At 42.6% G+C, this 16,615-nt stretch overlaps 1 protein-coding gene across 1 annotated transcript in view; it reads right to left on the reverse strand.

The window, feature by feature from the left end:
- Positions 1-3,624: 3,624 nt before the first annotated feature.
- Positions 3,625-16,615, reverse strand: part of LOC115471339 (SH2 domain-containing protein 1B-like) — a 75,293-nt gene continuing 62,302 nt past the window's right edge. Inside the window, exon 5 of the mRNA XM_030205040.1 lies at positions 3,625-3,794. Within this exon, the coding sequence (XP_030060900.1) occupies positions 3,625-3,794 (170 nt within the window). The remainder of the gene's footprint in view (positions 3,795-16,615) is intronic.

Genomic DNA, 16,615 nt, shown 5'->3' on the forward strand with positions numbered 1-16,615 from the left:
TTGTGGGTGTAATTCTCTAAGTGTTGAGTCCTGCGGATGGAGCTTTGATATCGACATACTGGGGAATTTCCAGCAGCACATGACCACATATAGGGAGGCAAAAGATTGCTCTCTATCTCCACCTGCTGGTAGATGGACACAACCCACCAGTCTATGGATTGATCGGCTATGATTAAGGGAAAGAAAATTATCAGGTATGATACATAATTTTACCTTCAAGGACCATCCCCTAGATTAACAGCTTTTTGATGTCATGCAGACTCCTGTCATTAAACCTCCTTGAGTTGTCATTCTTGCTCGACGTGGGCAGTCCTGTGTCTGGTTTGTGATTGGATCGTTTTATTTTCACTGCTTTTCCCAAGAGAACCAGAGGTCTACTGAGCAGATAATAGATTTCAAGATCATCTGATAAAGTTGGGACCGACTCAAGGGGTTGGGATGCTATGAGCCTACTTTTGCCTGTATCTCCTCATCCCACCTTCCCCCCTTCCCTGCCAGTTCTGTGATATGAGCTGCCCAATTTGGGGTAAATTTTCACTGCCTTAAGTTAAATATAACTGTTACTGTTAACTTAGGGGTCCTTTTGACAAAGGTGCAGTAGGGCTACCACGTGGGTAGCATGCGCCAAACCAGCTCTACTGCTGGGGTAACATGAGAGCCTGGTGGTAGTTCCAAAGTTGGTGCACACAGTTTCCCAAAGTAGTAAATGATCGGTCCCATTGATTTATGCAATGGTTCCTCCTGAGGAAGTAACACGAAATGCGGTCCTGCATTGAGGAACTGATCGTGTATTAGGAATATGACCTACATGGTGACATGGTTTTGAAGCCTGTTCATTTAAGCCACGTCAAACCTGTGAAGCCAAGAGACATAATAAGGCTGTACATTGAGGTCTACATCTGGTATTTAATCGTTCATCGAGACAGACTTTTGAACTGCAATTGTTGTCTCAGAAACAACAGGAGATAAGTGGAAAGTGGTTTTCACATGTGGTTCACTGAAGATCTTATCTGGACACATTGTTATGTTCGATGGTAGTGATTATGGATGCTAAAACATCCAGGGAATAAGACACCAAAGGCATTGTTAAAGTATTTTATTGTACAACTTGATTGTTATGTTAAACAGTATCTGCAGATAAGCCTTGAGTTCCAGGGGACAATGCGGAGTGTGTGCATGGTGAATGAAAGATATAGTAGATATTTATATGTTTAGGTTTGTAGACATATAGACAACAAAATAAAAAGCGAGATTTAAAACATAAAAATCTGGAGCATTGGAGTATAATTATTTAGAATTTTAAGCTCCAGTATTCTATAATTGTCCCCTAACATTTTAGGATTATTCTTATTTGAAACCACAATGGTTTCAAATATATGAAAAACATCGTTTTAAAGATGTGCTTCACAATAAGTATTTTGGACTGTTGTTATTAAAAAAATGGACATTTGACACTTTTGAAGATTTTTGCCCTGATGAAAGTTTGCATCAATGGATAAGGGTTTCTTGGCTGATGATTAGTCATCTTCGAGCTGCAATAAGAAAATTGAATGATAATATCCACAGATTGCTGAGGCCTTTTCCCTTATTGTTCACCAGTATATAGTTCATTTATTCCACATTTTTTGTGTTTGTTTTGTGACATTATGAGGGGCATTTTCAAATGGGGCCGGCCATCTCTAAGGGCGCCCATCCCTGAGGACGGCGCCGCGAAGCGGCGGGGCCAACCATATTTTCGAACGAGATGGCCAGCCATCTTTCGTTTCGATAATACGGTCGGGGTCGGCCAAATGTCAGAGATGGCCAGGTTTGAGATGGCCGGCCTCGGTTTTTGCCGATAATGGAAACCGAGGCTGGCCATCTCAAACCCGGCCAAATCCAAGGCATTTGGTCATTGGAGGAGCCAGCATTTGTAGTGCACTGGTCCCCCTGACATGCCAGGACACCAACCGGGCACCCTAGGGGGCACTTCTAAAAATTAAAAAAAAAACATTAAAATAGCTCCCAGGTGCATAGCTCCCTTACCTTGGGTGCTGAGCCTCCCAACCCCCCCCCCCCCCCAAAAAAAAAAAACCCACTCTCCACAACTCTACACCATTACCATAGCCTAGGGTTAGTGGAGTGGACTTTGATCCTGGGGAACTGAGTTCAATTCCCACTGCAGCTCCTTGTGACTCTGGGCAAGTCACTTAACCCTCCATTGCCCCAGGTACAAAATAAGTACCTGAATATATGTAAACCGCTTTGAATGTAGTTACAAAAAAACCCCCACAGAAAGGCGGGGTTTTTCCCTTCCCCCTTCCCTTATGGGTGAAGGGGGGCACCTACATGTGGGTACAGTGGGTTTGGGGGGGGGGGGTTGGAGGGCTCCAATTTACCACCACAAATGTAACAGGTAGGGGGGGATGGGCCTGGGTCCACCTACCTGAAGTGCACTGCACCCACTAAAAACTGCTCCAGGGACCTGCATACTGCTATCAGGGAGCTGGGTATGACATTTGAGGCTGGCAAAAAAAGTTTTTAAAGTTGTTGTTTTTTTTTAGGGTGGGAGGGGGTTAGTGACCACTGGGGGAGTCAGGGTAGGTGATCCCCGATTCCCTCTGGTGGTCATTTGGTCAGTTCAGGCACTTTTTTGGGACTTGGACCTAAAAAAAAAGGGACCAAGTAAAGTCGGCCAAATGCTCGTCAGTGCCGGCTTTCTTTTTTCCATTATCAGGCGAAGCCGGCCATCTCGTACCACGCCCCCATCCCACTCCGTCCCGCCTTCTGTACCCTTCCGACACGCCCCCTTGAAGTTTGGCCGGCTCTGCTATGGACTGCAGTTGAGGTCGGCTAAAATCCGCTTTCGATTATGCCAATTTCGCCGGCCTTGAGAGATGGCCGGCCATCTCCCAATTTGTGTCGGAAGATGGCCGTCCTTCTCTTTTGAAAATAAGCTGATATAAGTTTATGGAGATCTCCCGGTGTATAAATAGAGTGATTTGTAAAGTGAAACATATTATTTATGTTCTACACCTGTTGTTGAAACAGTTTTATTGGTTAGTCTGGGAATTTTTTCATATGAATAGGAGAGATTAGGTTTTATCTGCTAATTTTATTTCCTTTAGTCCCAACAGAACAGTCCAGAACTTGTGGGTTAAGCCATGTACCAGCAGGTGGAGATTGAGAATACCAAATTGCGCTCTACCATATAGGGCACTTTGCAGCTGCTTCAATTCAGTATTTCTATAACAAACAATGGCATAAATTTAGCCAAACCAAACTCCTCATGCCTGTATAAATAAACCTTGAAAGATCAAGAAACTGCAAGTTGCATATTTGGAACAGTTAAACACAGCAATAAATAAGAAATATAAATGGGCAGGTTTCTAGACTGATCTGTTGGGACTAAAGGAAAGAAAATTAGTAGGTAAGACCTAATTTCTTCTGCCTTGGCATCCACAACAGATCAGTTCAGAACTTGCTGGATATATGAAAGCAATCTTCAAGTTGGGAGGAGAATAGAAATCCCTGCTGACAGCAAAAGACGCTCCAAAAGATGGCTCTTCCCTGGCTGACACATTAAACCTATAATGTTTAGAAAATGAGTGAAGAGAAGACCACATTGCTTATCTACAAATTTCATCACAGGATATTGCTTTCCCCTTCAGCCCAAGAAGCAGCAAGGCTCCTGGTAGAGCGAGCCTTCAAAACCAAAAGTGGGTATTTGCCTGCCAGAATATAAGCCAACGAAATTACTTCTTTCACCCAGTGAGTAATGGTAGCTTTCGAGGCTGGTAGCCATTTCTTGGGACCTACAAAGAGACAATCAAACCAAAGAGAATCACTTGTAACATCCAAGTATTTGAATAGTATGTGACAAATATCCAAAAACTTCACAGAAATATAATCTGTTCTTTCTTTCTTTATTTATTTATTTATAGCATTTATACCCCACATTATCCTCAACAAATTCAGGTTCATTGTGGCTTACATCAAACTTTAAAGGAAAGTACAATAAGGATTAAACAAAAGTAAAAGACAATAAGATGTATAACATCATAGCAACAGAATGACTCATTTGAAAATAAACTAGCCAAGAGAATTACAGTTGTCACGAAATGCCTAGCCACCCACCTGGGGCTAACCCTGTGGTCACCTGGAGGGTCTGTCCCCAGTACAGCTCAGGTCCGCCTGCACCTGCTGCTTATGCTCTACACTAGCACCCTCTACCCCACTGACTGGGCCTCACTTGCCTCTAGGTTATTGGGGCCAGGGAACCCACACTTCCTATAAAGCACTCACAGACCCAAAACACAAACCACCAGGATTCTTAGTCATTCCAGGACATCAGGGCTATTAACTAATAGGTTTATTATCACAAGATTTCAACAGTGAACCGTATAAAACAGATGGAAAATTAACAGTCAATAACAAGTAAAAGAAACAGGAATTAATATTAAAACTATCTAACATTGTTCACTACCTGGAAAGTGCCTGGGAAGCTTTAGGAAATTTAACTGCTCACAAGTCTGAATAGGGCCTCAGGTCAGAGATGTTTACTACTACTACTACTACTACTATTTAGCATTTCTATAGCGCTACAAGGCGTACGCAGCGCTGCACAAACATAGAAGAAAGACAGTCCCTGCTCAAAGAGCTTACAATCTAATAGACAAAAAATAAAGTAAGCAAATCAAATCAATTAATGTGTACAGGAAGGAGGAGAGGAGGGTAGGTGGAGGCGAGTGGTTACAAGTGGTTACGAGACAAAAGCAATGTTAAAGAGGTGGGCTTTCAGTCTAGATTTAAAGGTGGCCAAGGATGGGGCAAGACGTAGGGGCTCAGGAAGTTTATTCCAGCCGTAGGGTGCAGCGAGACAGAAGGCGCGAAGTCTGGAGTTGGCAGTAGTGGAGAAGGGAACAGATAAGAAGGATTTATCCATGGAGCGGAGTGCACGGGAAGGGGTGTAGGGAAGGACGAGTGTGGAGAGATACTGGGGTGCAGCAGAGTGAGTACATTTATAGGTTAGTAGAAGAAGTTTGAACAGGATGCGAAAACAGATAGGGAGCCAGTGAAGCAACTTGAGCAGAGGGGTAGTATGAGTAAAGCGACCCTGGTGGAAGACGAGATGGGCAGCAGAGTTTTGAACCGATTGGAGAGGGGAGAGGTGACTAAGTGGGAGGCCAGCAAGAAGCAGATTGCAGTAGTCTAAACGAGAGGTGACAAGGGTGTGGATGAGGGTTTTGGTAGAGTGCTCGGAAAGAAAGGGGCGGATTTTATGGATGTTGTAAAGAAAGAAATGACAGGTCTTGGCGATCTGCTGGATATGAGCAGAGAAGGAGAGAGAAGAGTCAAAGATGACCCCAAGGTTTTGAGCTGAGGAGACAGAATGAGAGAGCCATCAACAGAAATAGAAAACGGGGGGAATGGGGAGGTGGGTTTGGGGGGAAAAATGAGAAGCTCGGTTTTGGTCATGTTTAATTTCAGGTGGCGTTGAGACATCCAGACAGCAATGTCAGACAAGCACGCGGAAACTTTGGTTTGGATGTGCTTCCTAGCTGAGACTAAAATATTACCTCACAGCTTAGGCGGGAAAAAGGTTATCAATAGAAATCAAACAAAATAAAACATGGAAAAGAAAATAAGATGATATCTTTTTTATTGGACATAACTTAATGCATTTCTTGATTAGCTTTCGAAGGTTGCCCTTCTTCGTCAGATCGGAAATAAGCAAATGTGGTAGTAGATAGTATATATAAGAGACACATCAAAGCATTACTTTGACAGTCTGACAGAGTGGGAGGGTGGGGGTATGCATGGGGACATCAAAGCATTTCATAAAGAAAACTGTCACTTCTGGTACAGCTTAAAAAAAACAACAATCGCCATCTGCTGGTCAATTGGGAAAAATACATATCATCGGTAAAATAATTAGGAGAAATACATGTCATCAGTAAAATAATATAGGCTTAGAAACCCACTGTTTCATCACAACAATGGTTAACAGTGGCAAGGAATTCACTAAATAAAAATGCTTTCAACAATTTATGAAATTTTAGGCAATCAGAAACACAGCTAATTGACTTTGGGAGGGAATTCCATTGGTTAGTAGCTTGTTATGAGAAACTGGCATCATGATTTGTAACTGAGATTCTTACAATTTGGAAAATGGAGAAGTAGATAATCTCTCGATGCAGAATGGGCATTGCGTGATGCTAATTACAGCAAGTGTTGCATATAATTGGGTAGAAGACCAAACAAGTTTGATAAACAAGTGAGCGTAGTTTAAAGGTGACTCTTGCATTTATAGGAAGCCAATGCAACTTGATTAAAAGAGGTGTTGATTTGGTAAACCAAGGGGCTTTGCATACAAGACAGGCTGCAGTGTTCTGGGCTGTTTACAGTTTTTTGATAGCCTGAGTAAGCAGCATTTCAATAATCAAATTTGGACAACACTAAGGATTGTACTAAAGAATGAAATACTGAACTTGAAAAGAAAGGCCTCAGTCTTTTTAATCTCCATAGGGAATTAAAGATACTAGATAGTTATTCCCAGGATTTTCAAGGTGGCAGAAAAAGGGTAAAACACATTATCAATAGAGAAGTATTTGTTAGTCTTTGGTGTAAGCAGAATTAGTTAGGATTAGGAATTTGGTTTTGTCTCTATTTAGCTTCAATTTGAAAACAGCAGCCCAAGGTTCTATCAGATCTAAGCTGGATTTAATTCTAGGCAGGACTTCATTTAAGTTCTCCATAAATGGTAAGTAAAGTGTAACACGATCAGCATAAATACAGGTGTTAAAGCCAGGCAAATCTAGAAAACTACCTAGTGGGGCCATTGTTATGTTAAACAGAATGGGAGAAAGCTGGGAACCCTGGTGCACCCCAAATAGAAAGCCAGGATGAAGATAAATTACCAGATAACTCTTCCTCTTCGCAAAAAGATATGAGATATAAAAAGGCTATATAACGTGGAAGGCAGACATTAGCCTTGGAAAGAAAATGGGAATGGTACTAATAGAAACCCAGCTCGAAAGGGATCCCTTCATGAAAGGGCTTGAATTTCCAAAACCTACTGAGCTGAAGCAATAGACACCAGAATTACCGACTTCAAAGTAAGATCCTTTAACATAACAGTTTTAAGAGATTCAGATGGAGGCTTTTGCAGTGCAGTAAGTCCTATATAAATGTAAGTCAAATATAAATGTATACATCTCCCACGCCTTACTCAGAACTTTTTTTTTATAATATCTGCTTGCTTTATACTTCTACTATAGCACTCAAAATCTATATTTAACAATAAGTAACTACTTTTATAATATCTGCTTGCTCTAAACTTCTAATATGTTATTCAATATCTCTATGTAAAAATAAGTGATTATGTTCTAATCTATTACCACCAAGAACGATACATTGTAAGCCACATTGAGCCTGCAAAAAGGTGGGAAAATGTGGGATACAAATACAATAAATAAATAAATTAATTAATTAAAGTTCTACTCTGTACAAGGTGGCATAATTGGAGGCTTCAACTGATTGACTCCTCTCATGAATCGGTTAATATTCAGGTGTGCTGTTAGGAAGAATTTTATTGGCATTCTCTGAAAGAAGTCAGAGAATTCAATGGCAACCCTTTATAAAAACACCCTACAGGAAAGCCAGAATCTGTACCAAGGAAGAACGAAGAGGAGAAATAGCTCTTTCTGAATACCATGCCTCAAAAGTTCTCCAGACCATAGGATAAGCCACTGAAGTAGACCACTTTTTAGTCTGAAGCAATTTTGCATAATGTCATCATCAACCATGTTCTTGGGACACTTCTATCCAGTCAGGTTTTTAGACTATCCACAATGAATATGGATGAGATACATTTGCATGTGTTGTCTGTATTGTGTGCAGATCTGTCTCATGCATATTCATTGTGGGTATCAGTAAACCTGACTGGCTGGGTGTATCCTGAGGACTGGATTGAGAACCCCTAAAGAAAGCAGATCAGTCCTAACCTGAATTAAGATCAAAGGGGGGAAGGCATCTTTCAGTCCCAGTTAGGGCTCATTTCCTCACAATCTATCAACTGGGTAAACGTGAATAAACTAAAACCAAGTGCCCCTGTTCCCTATTTCTATACCTCTCTCTCACATACCAGCACACTGTGTCTGTCCCATGCATACTTGATTGCTGTCATAGTTTTGGTTACTGCTTCCTCAACTATTGCAGGCTTCCACGTCCTACTCACAAATGTTTTTGCTACAGGCTTTCCTCTTTCCAGTTTCAGGTAATTGGCTCTGTTTTGAGGGTGCATGATGCAGATTTCACACACAGGCAACAGACTCCATTTATTTATTTATTTAAACCATTTATATTCTACCAGTCCAAAAGCAAGCTGTTCATAACAGAGATCAAGGCAGTATGATAATCAATTTTTAGCAGTTCTTTGGAATACCTTACCCTTACAGTTAAGAGTCGTACAAAGTATGGATGCATTTAAAAAAGAGCTGAAAACATAAATTGTAACCCACTAATGCCTATGTTTACTAAGTGGCGCTATGAGCGCATTAGCATTTTTAATGTGCGTAAATGGTTTACGTGCGTTAAACGCTGACGCGCCCATAGAAATATAATAGGTGCTTTAGTGTTTAATGGGCCTTAAATTTACAGGCACGTTAAAAATGCTAACGCACCTTAGTAAATATACCCCTAAGAATGTGCAGGCTGTGCAGGATATAAATAATGTAAATAAATAAAACAAATAAATTCAAATGAATACAAATAAGCATAAAATCATAAAATAAAGCAGAAAATATAGAATCATGTTAAAAACATAAATTACATAGAATATCTCCATTAATACTGAACAAATTTATATAGAAAATTCAGTGCTTCAGAAAATTATATATAAAAGCAAACTTACATATATCATTTTCAAATATAATTTTTATTGCATATTTATAAAGTTAACAAGACATAATGGAATACAAAGAGCCAAAAATAATTGTTAAATGATACAAGTACAAGGACAACAGTAATACCCAATAATTCAGTGTAATGCCTTATTAATATAAGTGCTCATATACCTAGTTATGCTCATGTTAGAAGCTTAGGGCTTCTTTTACTAAACCATGCTGTATGGGAATCACTAGTGTAGTTTAGTAAAAGAGGCCCTTAGTTTATTAAAATATATAATTTTCAGTTGAAAATCAATGTTATCAAAAAGCTGCCAGTGCCTACTATTGCATAGAATTGAGGCAGTATTTGCAATTATTTCTCAGGCTTGAGAATCTATGGAAATCATTTTGGAAGCATCTATATATGTAAATAGCAATATTTACATGTCTGAGTAGCATATACAGTAAATAATTTTAGAAAACTACTCTTTGACTGTGTACAGCTCCCAGAACACAGAAATTTCAAGGGAGCGTGGGTTGGGTGTTCCTGATTGAAGAAATGCTAAGATGTAAGATGAGGATACTGGGGGGTTTTTTTTTCAGCGTCTTCATTTCTAAAATTACCTCTCCTACTGGATGTGCCAGCAAATACACATTCACTCCTGCACATCTTTATGCAAATACACATTCATTCCTGCACATCTGTATACATATTGTATGAAAAGTTTCACATTCAGCAGAGCCTTTTGTAAAATGCGGGGGTAACTGAGTATGTCCTGACCTAGATGTCTCAATTTCCCTTTCAATGACCAATCTAAAAAGCAACTGTTTACAATTTAAGACAAGCAGTGCTATTTTAAGAAGCAGTATTTACAAAAAAACATATAAATTCAAGACAAGTAATTATTGTGTGATTTTAAATACTGTGCAATGAAATGAATGAAACCAATCCACTTTGGGGGTTTGAGTCTTGAAGATATGAACACATCCAATAGTTGCTTGCTTAAAGACAATGAAATTGCTCTTAAGCCTACCTCTGATTATAAGTAGGGTAACCACCTAGCCGATCCTGGCTTTACCCTATTGCATGGAGGGAGATGTAGTTTTGCTTTTTCTGAGAATATCAGATCTTAGATCTAAAATAGGTCAGATTTCCTTCACTGTGCATGTAGCAGGTAAAACCAGTACTGACTCAGCTCATTCCTAATGACATGGAGCTAGATAGCCATCTTAATTAAAGGGCACTTTGTCAAGGGGCACCATTTTTTGCTTAGGTCAAACTGTTTAATGAGCAAATGATAAACTTGAAATTCTTTGCTGTCACTGGTCATGTATAATTATTGTAGGGGCAATATTTCATATTTCTACAGGTTCATCAAGAAAACTTTGAAAATTTGGAGAACTGTGGTGGTATGAATATTTCTGTACTCATGGACTTTGCAGATACAAAGTAGGTGCTCTAAATCATGTGCATGTATTTCAAAGTGAAATGTGAACCTCCAAACACCATGGTTGACATATGAGGAGGCTCTAATGACAGAGTGTAAAGCAAATGAAAAAGACTAAGGATTTTAAGGGACTGAGTTAGAGCAAATAGTAAGATCATAATAGATCTCAACTAATCAACTCACAGAAAAATCTAGTAAAACAAAAGATTTCTCAATAGCTAACAGATCACTACAGTTCTTTGAAGGTAATCAGACAGAAACTATCCTGCTTATAATTGAAAGAGAAAAACGCCTATATTGCGACCCAAATCGGGAGATGAGCGTCTTTCTCCCGTGGGCGCCCAAATCGGTATAATCGAAAGCCGATTTTGGGTGTTTCCAACTGCAATCCGTCACGGAAACGGGTAAAGTTGATGGGGGCGTGTCGAGGCGTGGTGAAGGCGGAACTGGGGCGTGGTTATCGGCCGAGGAGAGATGGGCGTCTTTAGCTGATAATCGAAAAAAAAGGCGTTTTTAACGCGATTTTGGGTCACTGTTTTTGGACCCTTTTTTTTCACGAACAAGTCTCAAAAAAGTGCCCCAACTGCCCACATGACCACCAGAGGGAATCTGGATGACCTCCCTGGACTCCCCCAGTGGTCACTAACCCCCTCCTACCAAAAAACCCCCCACTTTAATAACTTTTTTTCCAGCCTCTATGCCAGCCTCAAATGCCGTACCCACCTCTATGACAGCAGAATGTGTTCTATCCTGTGACAGCCTTTCCCTGGTTCTGATGTGGCTCTCGAGTGAGTGTGACAACTTTTCTGTTATGCGCACTGCAGAGTCACATCAGCAATGCATTGTGGTGGGTGTAGGGTATTGGGCTCCATGATTCCATTAGCTTGTGTTAAATGCTCACGATGTTGGTAGTTGGTAGGCCCTACTCCCATGGTGCTTTTCCCCCTTCTTACTGGGTCAGAGTGTGCCCTGTTTTGTTTCCGGTAGGTAGTGGCCAGTTTTAGATCCCTTTCACGTGTCAGCCACGTTACAGAACTTAGTTCTTACCTTGAATGTGGCTGAAAGAGGGCATTGTACACCGTTCTGCCAGATCTGACCTACTGCTAATCTCAGTACCAGGAAGACTCGTTGCCAGTGGGGCACAACCTCTGATTTGCAGTTAACTGTGAGTAAGCGTGCTTATTCCAATAAAGGACGTTTTCGGAGAGATTAGTCTTCAGGTGTCAACTGGTGTGCCAATGGTATATAGCAGCAACAAGTCCTAGAGGCCTGCGTGTATGCAGGTCCCTGGAGCACTTTTAGTGGGTACCGCAGGGCACTTCAGCCAGGTGGACCCAGGCCCATCCCCCCCTACCTGTAACACTTGTGCTGGTAAATGGGAGGTCTCCAAAACCCACTGTACCCACATGTAGGTGCCCCCTTCACCCCTAAGAGCTATGGTAGTGTTGTACATTTGTGGGTAGTGGGTTTTGGGGGAGGGGGGATTGGGAGCTCAGCACCCGTGGTAAGGGAGCTATGCATGTGGGAGCGTTGTCTGAAGTCCACCGCACTGACTTCTAGGGTGCCCAGTTGGTGTCCTGGCATGTCAGGGGGGCGAGTGTACTACGAATCGTGGCCCCTCCCATGACCAAATGGCTTGGATTAGGATGTTTTTGAGCTGGGCGTTTTTAGTTTCCATTATCGCTAAAAAAAACAAACGCCCAGCTGAAAAACATCCATTTTTTTGAAAATACGGTCTGTCCTGCCTCTTCACGTACCCGTTTTCGGACATAGACGCCCATGGAGATAGACGTTCGCGTTCGATTATGCCCCTCCACATCTACTACAAATAAAACAACCAGAATAAACAGATTATCAAGATGCTCTGGTTGTGATTGAAGACTCTAATAGTACCTGGTCTAGCTATATAGTACTAATACTCAAATCTGTTAGTATAGTAGTGTGACAAGGTATATGTTTCATCCCAAGGCAGTGGAACACTGAACCCCCCAACCCCAAAAAGGTAACACCATCAAATTGTACAGAAGGACAACTTGGGTCTAGTCCCCACTAACACAGGGTGAACATCTGGAACCCTACTTGTGCGGTTGTAGTTAGACAGGGAAGGCTACATGGGAGGTGGCAGGGGAGAACTAACCCATATAATTCCCTGACCATTGAGAGTGATAGAGCACTCAGAAACTGAATTGCAACCTAATTAGCATACAATTTATATAGTTTTCACTTGTCCACAAGTCCCAGAAGGAGCAGAACAGGACCCTGTTAGCCCTAGAGGGACAGGGTAGGAGTATTGGTGCCCACCAGACTACACTGAGCCAAGAGGTGAGTGGAGCTTTGAGGGTCCTGGACTCAACCTGAGTAAAGAGTGGGACTCTGATCAGGACTTGACAGCAGGGGAGGCTAGGAAATTAGAGACTGAGCTGGTAGTTCTGGTGGTGAGAGCCCTTTTAGTACAGAGGAGCCATTAGTTAAGGATTGCTGTAGATGAACTCTTATGTTGGATTATTGGTGGTGGCAGATTACTAGATATTCAATCTATGCTTTTGGGTAGGCAGCAGATGGTTACTGGATATTTGATGGGTTTTTTATTCATTTACTTTAGGTGAATGCTATCTCACAACTTAGTGCATATTCTATGCTTAGGATAGATGTGAACGTCTAGGATGGGCAACATGACAAAGGGGTGTTAGCAATCCCATTAGAAGCTGCTTCTCAAAAGAGAAGATGACCACCCCTACTCCAAGTGGCCTCTACCAGTTCAGGGCTCTCTGCTACTTTTTAAAGGATTGTCAGCATAGTGTTGAGGCTCCATCAGCAGTATGCAGCCAACCATTTAGATGATGTAATGTTTTTTAACTTGAACTTTATTAAAGTCTTTTTAAAATAAAACATACAAAATAAGAAGAATGAAAAGACATTCTCCTTTGGTAATCCCCCTCCCCCTACCACACACCCACCACAATATTTTCTATTCACAATGATCAAGAATCCAAAACAACTAGATAACAGCTACATTTTGCCCTCCATTTTAGCACACTCCTGAAAAATCAATAATACTTAATGCTGCTCAGATCCAGCCAAAAGAGCATGGGTATTCTATATTTTTATTTATTTATTTGTTACATTTGTATCCCAGATTTTTCTACTTATTTGCAGGCTCAATGTGGCTTACATAGTACAGTAGAGGCGATCGCCAGTACCGGTATGAACAAATACAAAGTGAGGTTATGACAAAGTAATGATCAGGTGTGATATTATAAAGAGGAGCAAGAATTATACCAGGACACAGACCAACTTATTTTCGAAAGAGAAAAACACCTGTAGTGCGACCTAATTCGGGAGATAGACGTTTGTCTCGCAAAGGCGCCCAAATCGGTATAAATAGAAAGCCGATTTTGGGCATTTCCAACTGCACTCCGTCGCGGAAATGAATAAAGTTGACGGGGGCATGTCGGAGGCGTGGTGGAGGTGGAACTGGGGCGTGGTTATCAGCCGAGGAGAGATGGGCGTCTTTAGCTGATAATCGAAAAAAAAAGGCGATTTTACCGCGATTTTGGGTCACTTTTTTTGGACCCTTTTTTTTCACAAACAAGTCCCAAAAAAGTGCCCCAACTGCCCAGATGACCACTGGAGGGAATTGGGGATGACCTCCCCGGACTCCCCCAGTGGTCACTAACCCCCTCCCACCAAACCCCCCCCCCCCCCACTTTAAAAACTTTTTTTCCAGCCTCTATGCCAGCCTCAAATGCCGTACCCACCTCCATGACAGCAGAATGTGTTTGATCCTGTCACAGCCTTTCCCTGGGTCAGATGTGGCTCTCGGGTGCAGTACAGGGTCACATCAGCATTGCATTGTGGTGGGTGTAGGGTATTGGGCTCCGTGATTTCATTAGCTTGTGTTACAGTTTCACGATGTTGGTAGTTGGTAGGCTCTTCTCCCATGGTGCTTTTCCCCCTGCTAACTGGGTCAGAGTGTGCCCTGTTGTGTTTCCTGTTGTAGTCCATGCGGTAGTGGCCATTTTTGTAAGCCAGTTTTAGTTCCCTTTCCTGTGTTAGCCACGTTAGACAACTTAGTTCTTCCCTTGAATGTGGCTGAAAGAGGGCACTGTACAGCATTCTGCCAGCTCTGACCTACTGCTCATCTCAGTACCAGGGAGACTCGTTGCCAGTGGGGCACAACCTCTGATCTGCAGTTAACTGTGAGTAAAGGCGGTTATTCCAATAAAGGACGTCAACTGGTGTGCCAATGTTATATCGCAGCAACCAGTCCTAGAGGCCTGCGTGTATGCAGGTCCCTGGAGCACTTTTAGTGGGTACCGCAGTGCACTTCAGCCCAGGTGGCCCCAGGCCCATCCCCCCCCCACCTGTAACAGTTGTGCTGGTAAATGGGAGGCCTCCAAAACCCACTTTACCCACATGTAGGTGCCCCCTTCACCCCTAAGAGCTATGGTAGTGTTGTACATTTGTGGGTAGTGGGTTTTGGGGGAGGGGGGTTGGGAGCTCAGCACCCGTGGTAAGGGAGCTATGCATGTGGGAGCTTTTTCTGAAGTCCACCGCACTGAGCTAGGGTGCCCAGTTGGTGTCCTGGCATATCAGGGGGGCGAGTGTACTACGACTCGTGGCCCCTCCCATGACCAAATGGCTCGGATTAGGATGTTTTTGAGCTGGGTGTTTTTAGTTTCCATTATCGCTAAAAAAAACAAATGCCCAGCTCAAAAACGTCCATTTTTTCGAAAATTCGGTTCGGTCCGCCCCTTCACGGACCTGTTCTCGGAGATAAACGCCCATGGAGATAGGCGTTTCCGTTCGATTATGCCCCTCAGAGGGTTCCCAAAGTCTGTCGAGGCAGTTCACCCATACTGAAGAACTGTTAGTTTACTCATACAATAAGCCTGCCATAACTTAGCTCTTAAGCTATCTGCCTTAGGTTTCCAACATTGTGCCACCTCTACGAGTACTACTAATCATTTCCTTAGCACTACTAGATGTATGCAATGCTCTACACATTGTAATGCAGATACTTTTTCTGCCCCTAGTGGGCTCACAATCTAAGTTTTTGTAACTGGGGCAATGGAGGTTTAAGTGACTTCCCCAGGGTCACAAGGAGCTGTAGTCTGCTGCACTAACCACTAGGCTACTCCTACCTTCCTTTGCATAACTAGATGATGTTATTTTAAAAAATTTAATCAGGGTGAAAGCAATATTAAAGTCTTTATAAAAGTAGAGTTGACTGTGAATCTTAATAAGTGTAATCTAGTGCACAGTTGAGTTAAAGTATAGAATTTAGGCATTTTATAGGGAATAGGGCAGAATGGAAGTCACGCAGATTTTCAAATTCCGGAACTAAGAAACTGATCATGGCATTTGTAGGGATGATAGGTGTTATTGTAAGTTTATCCCTGGTTTTGCAGAGATAGATGTACTCACAAATTGAATTAGAAAGGGAAAGGGAAATGGGACTTGATATACTGCCTTTCTGAGATTTTTGCAACTACATTCAAAGTGGTTTACATATATTCAGGTACTTACTTATTTTGTACCTGGGGCAATAGAGGGTTAATTGACTAGCCCAGAATCACAAGGAGCTGCAGTGGGAATTGAACTCAGTTCCCCAGGATCAAAGTCCACTGCACTAACTACTAGGCTACTCCTCCTAGGTGAGCTAAGGTACCCATTTTGGACCTGATATTCAAATAGAGTTAACCAGGCAGGAGACCCATCTGGAATCAGGAGGAGGAGCCCAGGGCTGCCGAGGGGGGGGGGGGGCAGAGGGGCAAAATTCCCCAGGCCTGGCCTCCAAGTGGAAGCCCAGGCTTGGGCCCAGTGCTGGCAAGATTCTTTCTGCCTGCTTCTGGGTCTGTCCTCTCCTGCTCCTGCGTGCCACCCAGGACCCAGATGATTGCATTTAACATGATATTGCATTAATGCAATCATTCAGGTCCTGACTCCCGGCATGGACAGGAGCAGTGCAGGAGAGGACAGAGTGTGGGAGCAGACAGAAAGTTGTGAGGGCGGGGGCCCAAGTGTGGGGGAGAGGGGGCACGGTGAGGCGGAAGCCCAGGTGGGGGGGCGTGCACACGTGGCGATTCAGTCCTGCTCCAGGCCCGGTTGTATCTCTCAGCTGCCCCAGAAGAACCCAGAAAGAGTGGGATTGGGTCTTAGCAGCCCCATTAAAGCACTCCCTAGGAGAAAGAAGCCAGAAGAGAAGGCTGAGGCTGAGGGGTTAACCAATGTGGTCTAAGAACCCTGGGACACGAACCACAAAGGAGGAGCCAGGAAAGCTGGATGGGAGACTGGCCA

This window comes from Microcaecilia unicolor, chromosome 5, assembly GCF_901765095.1.
Source record: "Microcaecilia unicolor chromosome 5, aMicUni1.1, whole genome shotgun sequence".
In the NCBI taxonomy this organism is placed as follows: domain Eukaryota; kingdom Metazoa; phylum Chordata; class Amphibia; order Gymnophiona; family Siphonopidae; genus Microcaecilia; species Microcaecilia unicolor.